Raw genomic sequence first — 11,371 nt, forward strand, 5'->3', positions numbered from 1 at the left:
TTTGTGTGTGTCTGACCATATAGTGACCCAGCGGCTGTATGAGTGGTCAGCATGGCGCCTTTGCTTTTGATCACGGTGGTCTCTACAAGGCTCCAGGATCACTTGTTTTGTAGGTTTTCTGGAGAGAGGGCCCGTCAGCCGTGAAAACCTTCCAAACAATTGATCCTGGAGCGTCCTAGAGACCACTGTGATGGAAAGTAAAGGTGCCATTCTGACCACTCATACAGCCGCAAGGTCAAATATGCACAAATATCAACTTTTTTTTTCTACATAAAAAGTTGCATAATGCACCTTTAATGTGAATGAACCAACAATAGATCTGAGCTAAACGAGGATTTTCACCAAGGAATAGCAAGTCAAGACCGCTAAATAATCAGCATGTGATCCTGAATATGCCTTCATTTTGAATATTGCTGTAGTCACTTTATCTGCAAGACCTACATTGTGCTGCTGTAATCAAGATAATGTATGTGCTCGCAGACTCCTTTGTCCGTTATGCATTGAGGAAACGTCTTTCAAAGCCACTTTCACAGCAAATCCTCACAAGTCCAAATCTGTCACATGTGGAATTCCGTATGTTATTCCCATTACAAAGGAGGCGCATTCAAACTAATCCCGTTTAGGCCGGGTAAGCTGCATACATCCATGTTTCACACTATGCCACGTGTCTCTCTAAAACATATTATATGTAAAAGGCTGGATTGGTTATGTGAACTGTGTGGTGGGAGGAGAGTGGGAGGCGCAAGTGTTAATTTCAATGCAACAAATGAGCCGGCGTTGATAATCGGATTAGAGAGAGTGGGATTCAAATTGGGATTTTTGACAGCGGGCCGTGCACTTCAGCGCCAGCAGCCCCCGGTCTCCTTGTTCGGTGAAAGTAACACCAGAAAACCCGCCAAGATGCCTGTTGATCTGAACGGATACTGGAAAATGATCTCCAGTGACAATTTTGAAGAGTACTTGAAGGCCCTTGGTATGTTCAAAATATTTGTTTATAATATCTTGCTTGTTTGATGACATTATATAATCACAATCACTAAAAGCTGCACCTTGTAGTCATAAGTTGTTTCAGCCGCTGAACTCTTGCAAATTTAACATGTGATTTTCTTGTGTTGCCGTCGCAGATGTTAACGTTGCCATCAGGAAAATTGCCACCCTGCTAAAGCCAGACAAGGACATCACCCACGACGGAGACCACATCGTCATCAAAACCCTGAGCACTTTCAAGAACTACAACATGGACTTCTACGTGGGCAAAGAGTTTGAGGAGGACCTGTCCGGGGTGGACGACAGGAAGTGTATGGTAAGTGTGGTTCATGAATTTTTAAAGTGGATCAAAGATTTTCCCCCCCAACCCTCTGGACAAACCCAAAAGTGGACTCCAAGGTTGATTAGGGGATGATCTGCTGGGAATGTGGAAAAGGGTGAGATAGTGGCATACATATACTGTAGGTGACTGGGAATATTTTTTGCGAACATGGCCTAAGCTGTCATGGCATGGCAGTCACACATTTAGATATTCAAATATATTGAACATTAACAAGTTCAAATCAAACATCAGTATGCAGAATGAGATGATTTTGAGTTTCCATATAAAATCCTAAAAGTTGAAACAAATGCATCCAAAGAGAGGCAGCCCCTTAGAGTAAATATAGTCCCTTTTGTTCCATCCAATCAATATATATTTAAAAACAGAAGGAAGACTGGCCTGTGAATGTGTTATTTTCCCTCTATATTAACTAGTGTGTAATTATAAGTTTATTATTGTGACTCTTAGACCACGATCTCTTGGGATGGAGATAAGCTGGTCTGTGTCCAGAAAGGAGAGATTGAAGGCAGAGGCTGGACCCACTGGGTGGATGGAGATGAACTTCATCTGGTAAGAAAACTTTACTGTGAATATTTATAGGCTAAATGCAATTTGGACACCCAAAAGTCAGAGTGCCTTTCAGCGTGATGGCAATATATTCCGCAGGACTTTGCTAAGTTCATAAGATCACCTACATCACACGAAAAAAGTAGAATTGGTTACAATGCAATATCATTTTAGATAATAAAAGTCTAGCATATAATTATTCCGCTGTCATTGGCGTATAGAGAAATGTGACACATGTTGGCAGCTGGAAATGTAATGAGCCATGTTCTTATCACTGCTTGGCAAACCTAATTTATTTAACAATGATTTTCACTAACCTTTTCTTACAAATCGAGAGAATGGCTAATGAAAACATTTGCATCTGAATGGGCTAAGTTATAAATTATACACCGCCCCATTTCCAGCGCCACAAACGTTTACTCTATAAAGTCACCAAGGGAGAGAGAAAAGAAAACCCTGAAAACCGTAGTTATTACAAGTCAAAGGGCATCGTTTGATTGAAGATGAACAGTGGCCTCTAGTGGCGAAAAATGCTATAATTTAATTGTAGGAACATCTACAAAAAATTACAATTTGATTCATATCCACACTATATCATCTTTACTTCAATTTATCGAACTTGGATAACCATAATAGCTACATGCAAAATCAATGTTTCCATAACCTGATTTTCCAACTCGTTTCCAGGAACTCAGAGCTGCCGGGTCTGTTTGCCAGCAAGTTTTCAAGAAGTCCTAGAAACAACCTTAACAAACCTTCTTTGAGGACACATTCTTTGGTTCTCCTCCTGTTGTGCCGAGCAACAGATGCAATTTGAAAAGCTACCCTTAGCACTCTTTTGTGTCAACAAATCTAAAACATTGTATGCGACGTACAACAACATCTAGTACACAACTAATATAACTGATATGGTGCTGCTCAGATTAAGATCTAGAGTTGTTTAAAGCTTAATGCTATATGCGATATCAAAATTGTTTATTTGGAGATATGTGTAAATATGTGTTTTACTGCCCAATCCTTAATGAATTAATGTCTTTACCTAAGTAATAAAGCAACCGTGAAACCATCATTGTGCCTGTATGTCTTGCATACTTAGCAGTATCTCCTATGCAGTTTCTCTCTTTCCTTCTGCAATCACTGTAAGCCACTGTCTGTCCTGTATCTTCCTGCAGGCACTGTTTACTTATGCCTTTCCTGGGGATTTGCAATTGATCCTGCCTGCTCTGGCTGCTTCAGAAATTATGCTTCCATGTAAAGCCCCAACGAGCGTTTAATGCATGAGTCAAGGCTCTATGCACTTTCAATAAAATATCCTACAGTAGCCTCGCCTATTTTCCTTGCCAATCAATGAAGCCTGTCTGTCTCAGATTTACCTTCTAATTTGGCACAACAATGTAATACTTGTTAAACAAATTCTTTATGCACACTTAAGGCATTTGTCTGAGGCTCTGTCCACACGTGCTTAGATATTTTTTACCCTTCTGGCACACGCATCCAGATAAATTACATCATTACTTTGGATTCTTTTGTGTTTTCTTAGAGCATTTTTCCTACATTTTTTTAATAATCCATTAAAAATCACCTATATACCTGTAGCCTACTTACATTTACTTAGGTAAGGGGTGTCCATTTTTACATAGAACATTTCCGGGCCTCTACATGTCCATGGCAACGCTATTAGTTTGACCAATAAATGAGCCCATGGCGATGGAACGTTATATCATGTGCAAAAAATCTGTGGTGTGGACAGAGATAGTTTTGTATAAGGTTGTAGAAAAGTCTGCGTTGGTGGAGATATCAGGATACGTGTGGACATGGCCTGAGTTCTTAAGATAAGATAAGCCTTTATTGATCTCACAATAAAGGCTTATCATGATTTTGTCGAGCATTAATGTCAATAAAAGACATGCTAAGCAGGTGCATTCTCTGACATCTGAAAAATATTACTGATGTTGTGGTTTACATGTCCATGAGAGCTCCATGCAGAAATATGAAAAAGTGACTAATGTTCAACAGTTCAAGGCTATTACTACTATAGTAGTTTTGTAATAGTTGTAGTTTATAATAGTAGAATTTTGTTGTAAAAGTTATATTGAAAGTGCATTCGGTTTCTTATAAAATAATTTAGTTTGGCTACTATTGGAATGAAACATGCATCAGAAAACTTTCAACAAATCTGCAGAATAACCTTTTTTAACCCCAATGCTCTGTAATTCGCCCACAGACAAGGCAAATACAGATGAAGCTATTACACAATTTCTATCAGTGCCTGTACATTTGCGTTGTTGAGTTCATAAGAGAACATTTGAGCTGTGTTTGTCTGTGTAGGCACCATAATTTGACTTGACTATCTGTCTAACCTACTACCAACCCTGTCGATTCTGCAAAGGCAAAAAAGAAATGAGTTTTCCCCACCTTCCCACACAACTGACCCCACCAATCCCCTTCGAGCTGTAAAGCAGTCTGTATCAATAGTTTTTGACCCGCATGCCCCTTGACTTAAATAAAAGCAGGAGGACACCGTGCTCTTTTTCTCTCATTACGGTTTAAAGTCTATAGTAGTGTCACCGGCTGCAACCATGCCTGCAGACTTCAGTGGCAAATGGATACTGGAAACCAGCGACAAATTTGAGGAGTATTTAAAAGTACTAAGTAAGATATTTGTCCTTTTGGTTGTCATGACTTTTTTCTGTACGTGCATGCCAAAACTATTACACTGTAATAACATTTAATTTATTGTGCACTTTCCAGATATCGACTTTGCCACAAGAAAAATTGCAATTTCTCTATCTCAGACCAAAGTTGTATCTCAAGAAGGAGCTAATTTTGAATTCAAAACCTTGAGCACACTCAGGAATTATGAACTGACTTTTACAGTCGGAGTGGAATTTGAGGAGTACACCAAAGGACTAGACAACAGAAACGTCAAGGTGGGTAGAGATTTTGCATAAAAGTCTGCCATGAAGGTATTGATAATATGTATCTATGCAGAGTTTAGTGGTGTGGGAGGGGGATAAGCTGGTGTGTACTCAGAAAGGAGAGAAGGCAAACCGTGGCTGGAAACACTGGATAGAGGATGGTAAACTTTACTTGGTGAGTTTTTGAGCGAGAATTCAATAAATTATTGAAAACAAGCATAGCCATTCTGTTTTGTTGATTCCTATTCTTTTTTTGTATTCAACAGGAGCTGACATGTGAAGATGTAGTTTGCGTTCAAGCATTCAAGAAAAAAGAATAAAATCTATTTAACATGTACTTGCTTTGTTGTTTGATTTCGAGTAGACTACACAGCATCTGGGACTAATTTTTAGTTGCAATAACCAGTAGCCTAATATTAATTAAATCTCATCTGTTAACATTCATAGACATAATACTCAAACAATAATAGTTACATCACCAACAAACAAACTTTGACCATTTCGCAGAATAGTATAGAAATGTCAAGTCGTCACTGTCGCCATCTAGTGGATAGATTAATATATAACCATGGAAGATTACCTGAGCTTCATGTCACACTGACTTCACAAACACTCCTTTTGAACTGGGCCTTTACTGGCTATGACACAGTTCTAAACTTCAGGGGCCAATATTTATTGCCGACCATGGTCGTCCAGCAGTTGCAGCTCCAGCATACAGCTTATCTCCAAAGCTCCAACGCTTTCGTGGCACGTCACGCTTCAGACTCAATTCCCGCGATATTATGTATCAGGAAGTTCCACGTCAGTCCACAGCGTCATAGAAATCAGCATCATTCAGTAAAACCGAAGCCGATTCTCTACAACTTGTCTTTTGGGGTTAAAGCAACGGCAAGGGGTGCAAAATGGTAAGGGTTTTTTCTAAATACCACCGCACTCATCAATCCTATTCGTGATATGTTGAAATATGGACAAGAAGCGGGTATATAACGAATGCCTACTCGAACATAGCGCAATGGCTAGGTAGCTTGCTGTGATCTTGAGTCTATAGTTTAAGTTTCACATTATCCGTAATATCATGACATGCAATCGTGTTTGGATTGTTACATTGCTGTTAGTTAAAAGATGTTATTGCACAGTCTGCGATTTATTTGGAATAAGTGTTCAAGTTATTCAAGGCTAAATGTTAGCATGTTAGCCAAAGCTGCTGTGTTGGCAGTTCTTCTATTGTGGTTGTATATTCGCCCACGTCTCCATTTGCAACTTGTACGTTTACATTAGGTGACATTGTTATTTTGTAAAACACCTTGTTTGTCACAATATAGCCTCTGAGACTGGACATCAAACGGAGGCTGACTGCCAGGTCAGACCGGGTGAAGAGTGTGGACCTCCATCCGACTGAGCCGTGGATGTTGGCCAGTCTGTACAACGGCAGTGTCTGTGTGTGGAACCATGAAACACAGGTAGATTATCTACACTCTACTGTAAAGCTGTTAAAGAAGAGAAAAGTTATCCGATGCGTAAAATATCTTACTATAGCCTTAGCATTGAGTGTCAATACTTTTCATTTACAGACGCTTGTGAAGACCTTTGAAGTTTGTGATCTACCAGTGAGAGCATCTAAATTTGTTGCAAGAAAAAACTGGGTCATCACTGGGGCGGTAAGTTTTGCTTTACCAAATATGCATTGCGAGCCTGTCTGTTTATCATACCACCAGATAGAAATGAAAGATGAATGTTTTTTTTTGGTTCAGGACGACATGCAAATCCGTGTGTTTAACTATAACACCTTGGAGCGTGTCCATATGTTTGAGGCTCATTCTGACTACATCCGCTGCATTGCTGTTCATCCAACTCAGCCCTATATCCTGACCAGCAGCGGTATGACCTTTTAAACTCTGATAATATATATTTTGTACTCAGGAACCATGTGTTAAAATATGATTTGGTCATTTGTTGTGTATTTTCGCAGATGACATGCTGATAAAATTGTGGGACTGGGAGAAGAAGTGGTCTTGCAGCCAAGTGTTTGAGGGTCACACTCACTACGTCATGCAGATTGTCATCAATCCCAAGGACAATAATCAGTTTGCCAGTGCATCTCTGGACAGAACCATTAAAGTGAATAGATAAACCTTTTATTTACTCAATACAGCTTTACTTATTTTATAATTTAATCATTTTTTTGATCATCTTTTGTTTAGGTGTGGCAACTGGGTTCATCGTCCCCAAATTTTACATTGGAGGGTCATGAGAAAGGGGTTAACTGCATAGACTACTACAGTGGAGGAGACAAGCCCTATCTCATCTCTGGGGCTGATGATCGACAAGTAAAGATCTGGGACTATCAGGTATGTTTTGTGTTTTTTACTTAATTAAATGCATAATAACACCGACAACTATTTTTATTAGAAGCTTCTTTGGAGTCCTAATGTTTTTCTTTCTCTTGTGCAGAACAAAACGTGCGTTCAGACACTTGAGGGCCATGCGCAAAATGTGTCATGTGTCAGCTTTCACCCAGAGCTGCCCATCATTATCACCGGGTCAGAAGATGGTGAGCAGGAATCTCTGTGCAATATCTCTTAAATGTTTTCATACTGGCTCTAATCGGTGTATCACCATCATTAGGTACTGTGCGTATCTGGCACTCGAGCACTTACCGTCTAGAGAGCACACTGAATTACGGCATGGAGAGAGTTTGGTGTGTCTGTGGTCTCAGGGGCTCAAACAATGTGGCACTGGGCTATGATGAAGGCAGCATTATCATCAAGGTAAGGAAATGAGTCACAGTATTCTGTTTGTCCAAGTGAATATTTAAAACTTTAATTTGGCATGATGTGTAGGTTGGTCGCGAGGAGCCCGCTATGTCCATGGACACCAACGGAAAAATTATTTGGGCTAAACACAGTGAAATTCAACAAGCTAATCTGAAAGCTATGGGAGATGCAGAGATAAAAGATGGAGAGAGGCTTCCTTTGGCTGTTAAAGACATGGGCAGCTGTGAAATTTACCCACAAACCATCCAGCATAACCCCAATGGAAGGTACAGTGTGTTAGATATTGCTTTCTCACAGTTAATAATTCATTATAATCTTCTACTTCTTATATCTCATTTTGTCGTGCATTAGATTTGTTGTAGTGTGTGGAGATGGGGAGTACATCATATACACTGCTATGGCTTTGAGGAACAAGAGCTTTGGCTCAGCGCAGGAGTTTGTCTGGGCACACGATTCATCTGAGTAAGTACCTTTTATCTATTTGATTATACACTGTTTATACACTGTGTTATTATTGTGCTCCGTCTTGTGGTCATATCAGATATGCCATCAGAGAAAGCAACAGCATTGTGAAGATTTTTAAGAATTTCAAAGAGAAGAAATCCTTCAAGCCTGACTTTGGGGCAGAGGGTAACTTGTTTTTCTTATTTGTGCTATTCTAAAGTTTTTTGTTGTTGTTGTTGTTATGATAGGCCTCATTTGCTATCATTTTTTAAATCTGCAGGAATCTATGGTGGCTTCTTGCTTGGTGTGCGGTCAGTAAATGGATTAGCATTTTATGACTGGGAAAACACAGAACTAATCCGCCGCATTGAGATTCAGCCCAAACATGTACGTCCCTGAAATGGCTGAAATTGTAGAATATACACCGACAAGGACTCAAGGAATGTGGTCTCACTTCAATCTACCTTGAACTTTTTTCAGATCTTTTGGTCAGATTCTGGTGAGCTGGTCTGCATTGCTACTGAGGAATCCTTCTTTATTCTGCGTTATCTGGCAGAGAAAGTAGCTGCTTCTCAAGAAAACAATGAAGGGGTCACTGAGGATGGGATTGAGGATGCATTTGAGGTCAGTGTTTAGCTGAAAATGTGTTTGGCACTGGCAGCTATAATTTTTGTTGTTTCTGTTTATTTATAACTGCATCAAACTTGGTGTTTCTGCAGGTTCAAGGAGAGATCCATGAGATTGTCAAAACTGGTTTATGGGTGGGAGACTGTTTTATATACACAAGCTCTGTAAACAGACTCAACTACTTTGTTGGAGGGGAGATTGTGACCATAGCTCATCTGGACAGGTACCACTGACATATTTTTAAAACCTATATTAAAATATATTTAATTTAATATTAAAAGTCTTTAATATTAACATCACATTTCCTCTTGTAGGACCATGTACTTGCTGGGGTACATACCCAAAGATGACCGTCTGTATTTGGGTGACAAGGAGCTCAACATCGTCAGCTACTCCCTGCTGGTGTCTGTTCTTGAATATCAGACTGCTGTTATGAGGCGAGACTTTGGAATGGCTGACAAAGTTCTTCCAACTATCCCCAAAGAGCAGCGCACCAGAGTTGCACATTTCCTCGAAAAACAAGTATGGAGATGCTCGTCCTAAACACAACATTGGCAGTCCTGTGCATTGGTTATGAGTTAGTGTAACTAACTATGTTTCCTCATCAGGGTTTCAAGCAACAGGCTCTGGCGGTGTCAACAGACCCAGAGCACAGGTTTGAGTTGGCTTTGCAACTCGGTGAACTAAAGATTGCCTACCAATTGGCTGTGGAAGCAGAGGTGACACTAAATGTCTTTTTGGTTATATTTTCATCAGTAATTGTTGTTGAAACAAGTCGACTCATAACAGTTTTCTAACCCCAGTCGGAGCAGAAATGGAAGCAGTTGGCAGAACTTGCAATCAGTAAATGTCAGTTCGGCTTAGCCCAGGAGTGCCTGCACCACGCTCAGGACTATGGTGGGCTTCTTTTACTTGCTACTGCGTCTGGAAATGCCACAATGGTGGGCAAGCTCGCTGAAGGAGCTGAAAGGGATGGAAAGAACAATGTAGCCTTCATGACCTACTTCCTGCAGGGAAAGTAAGTGCAGGGAATGGTTGTAATGTGTCCTCACTATGGATACAACTTGCCTCGATTAGATGTAAAACAAAGCAAAATGTGATAATCAACATCTGTAATTGTTCCAGACTGGATCAGTGCCTGGAACTTTTAATCAGAACTAACAGGCTACCTGAAGCTGCATTCTTAGCCCGCACTTACCTGCCTAGCCAAGTGTCACGTGTGGTCAAACTGTGGCGAGAAAACCTTGCAAAAGTGAATCAGAAGGTCTGATATAATAAAACGTATTTGTTTTATAGTGTTTTTCTAAGTAGACCTTCATTTATTTATTTTTTTACCCCTTGCAGGCAGCTGAATCTTTGGCAGACCCGACAGAATATGAGAATTTGTTTCCTGGACTTAAAGAAGCCTTTTCTGCAGAGTATTATCTCAGAGAAACATGTTTGGGTACATCGAGACCAGCTACTGATTACCCTCTAGTTACAGTAAGATCAAAATGCACTTTTGAAAGAAAAATTACATTGTATAAATATTTAAAATATAAATTTTTCCTTGTAGCCAAACGAAGACAGAAATATTCTGGAAGAGGCTCAAGGATATGAACCAAAAGGATCATTTTCTTTACCTCTGTCCAAGGTATAACTGCAGAAATGTCACATCCAGTCAAGAATATTTGTCTATATTCTTTTCTCATCATTGTCCAACCATTATGTTTGTCATTATACATAGGACACAGAAGAATCTTCTTCAGAAGTTGAAGATGTGGTCCAGGCTAAGTCTGAACCTGCACCATTCATGGAAAAAAGGGAAGAGGAAGTTCCTACATTTTCAGATTCACCAAAAGAAAAGGTATGCGTGTTGCTTTGCCTGTTTGCCTGTGTGTGTCTTTGTGTCCGTGTGTCTGTGTGTCTGTGTGTACACTGGTAAATGAAAGAGAGTGTGAATGGATGTGTGGGTTTCTTTATGTAAAACTGAGTGCTTAATGTAGGAGGAAAAACACTTGACACAATTGCTATTCGACTACAAGTTCATGTTGTATTTAACCACAGAATTTACCTGTGTAAATTGTGTGTGTGCATTTTTTCCATCCTAGAATCTGGATGACCTGGATGTGGACCTGGACAATTTGGAGCTGGATGACATTGACACCACTGATGTTAATTTGGATGACGACTTTCTGGATGATTAAGACATTATTTATGGAACGAGAACGTGACCAAACGTCCCATTTTTATATTTGTACTTAAAATATTATATTGCTGTTGTTTTAGCTTCACATTTTCAGTCTAAGATCATTGGTAGATGTTGTGCGTCGTGCTCTTCGTTTTGTATATTACAGCCTGAAAATTATTAACAGCCCATTGCAAATGTTTCAACCTTTTTGATTCCCCAAATGCAAACGTTATTAAATACATTTTCTGTGACTGAACCTTTCAACTGTCAGTTCTGCTTGCGCTTCACTACAAGTACAGAGCTTAATTTGTTAATTAGTAGTTTCAGGAACACTTTTGGAATGGTATAATGTATTCGGAGAACAGGCCAAAACGGAGAACACTAATTAAACACATATATCCTCTCAAATTGCCGGATCCTCAAACAGTTCCCGGATCTCTTACCCTGAAAAACAGAAAGATGGGGGAATGCATTTTGCCAAATGGGATATCAGTTTAAAGGAGCTATACCTGATTGTACAAAGAAACGGGGTCACTCAAATTTCAAATTGCTATTTTCTGGT

At 39.7% G+C, this 11,371-nt stretch overlaps 3 protein-coding genes across 3 annotated transcripts; all 3 read left to right on the forward strand.

The window, feature by feature from the left end:
- Nucleotides 1-764: 764 nt before the first annotated feature.
- rbp1.1 (retinol binding protein 1, cellular, tandem duplicate 1) lies at nucleotides 765-2,741 on the forward strand. Its single transcript, XM_079568605.1, has 4 exons — nucleotides 765-973; nucleotides 1,125-1,303; nucleotides 1,778-1,879; nucleotides 2,564-2,741. Exons 1-4 carry the CDS (start codon nucleotides 901-903, stop codon nucleotides 2,612-2,614), a joined length of 405 nt encoding a protein of 134 aa, XP_079424731.1. The 5' UTR covers nucleotides 765-900; the 3' UTR covers nucleotides 2,615-2,741.
- A 1,520-nt stretch (nucleotides 2,742-4,261) lies between these two features.
- rbp2b (retinol binding protein 2b, cellular) lies at nucleotides 4,262-5,114 on the forward strand (the record flags this gene model as incomplete). Its single annotated transcript, XM_079568606.1, has 4 exons — nucleotides 4,262-4,528; nucleotides 4,628-4,806; nucleotides 4,868-4,969; nucleotides 5,061-5,114. Exons 1-4 carry the CDS (start codon nucleotides 4,456-4,458, stop codon nucleotides 5,112-5,114), a joined length of 408 nt encoding a protein of 135 aa, XP_079424732.1. The 5' UTR covers nucleotides 4,262-4,455.
- Nucleotides 5,115-5,581: 467 nt separating this feature from the next.
- On the forward strand, nucleotides 5,582-11,035 carry copb2 (COPI coat complex subunit beta 2). Its single transcript, XM_079568898.1, has 22 exons — nucleotides 5,582-5,699; nucleotides 6,117-6,254; nucleotides 6,366-6,452; nucleotides 6,546-6,672; nucleotides 6,764-6,912; nucleotides 6,996-7,142; nucleotides 7,246-7,345; nucleotides 7,420-7,562; nucleotides 7,635-7,834; nucleotides 7,920-8,030; nucleotides 8,110-8,198; nucleotides 8,293-8,399; nucleotides 8,493-8,636; nucleotides 8,732-8,862; nucleotides 8,954-9,161; nucleotides 9,248-9,358; nucleotides 9,443-9,657; nucleotides 9,765-9,903; nucleotides 9,984-10,121; nucleotides 10,195-10,272; nucleotides 10,366-10,485; nucleotides 10,730-11,035. Exons 1-22 carry the CDS (start codon nucleotides 5,697-5,699, stop codon nucleotides 10,823-10,825), a joined length of 2,781 nt encoding a protein of 926 aa, XP_079425024.1. The 5' UTR covers nucleotides 5,582-5,696; the 3' UTR covers nucleotides 10,826-11,035.
- Nucleotides 11,036-11,371: the final 336 nt, after the last annotated feature.

The sequence above is a fragment of the Gobius niger genome, assembly GCF_951799975.1.
Source record: "Gobius niger genome assembly, chromosome: 13".
NCBI lineage: Eukaryota > Metazoa > Chordata > Actinopteri > Gobiiformes > Gobiidae > Gobius > Gobius niger.

Excerpts from the sequence above, each read along its gene's own strand:
- rbp1.1 (XM_079568605.1), top strand. The coding sequence starts at position 901 with ATGCCTGTTGATCTGAACGGATACTGGAAAATGATCTCCAGTGACAAT. Across the intron at positions 974-1,124 it reads AGAGTACTTGAAGGCCCTTG|ATGTTAACGTTGCCATCAGG; the intron begins GTATGTTCAAAA and ends TTGCCGTCGCAG. Across the intron at positions 1,880-2,563 it reads ATGGAGATGAACTTCATCTG|GAACTCAGAGCTGCCGGGTC; the intron begins GTAAGAAAACTT and ends ACTCGTTTCCAG.
- copb2 (XM_079568898.1), top strand. Across the intron at positions 7,346-7,419 it reads TATCACCGGGTCAGAAGATG|GTACTGTGCGTATCTGGCAC; the intron begins GTGAGCAGGAAT and ends CACCATCATTAG. Across the intron at positions 8,863-8,953 it reads ACCATAGCTCATCTGGACAG|GACCATGTACTTGCTGGGGT; the intron begins GTACCACTGACA and ends TTCCTCTTGTAG.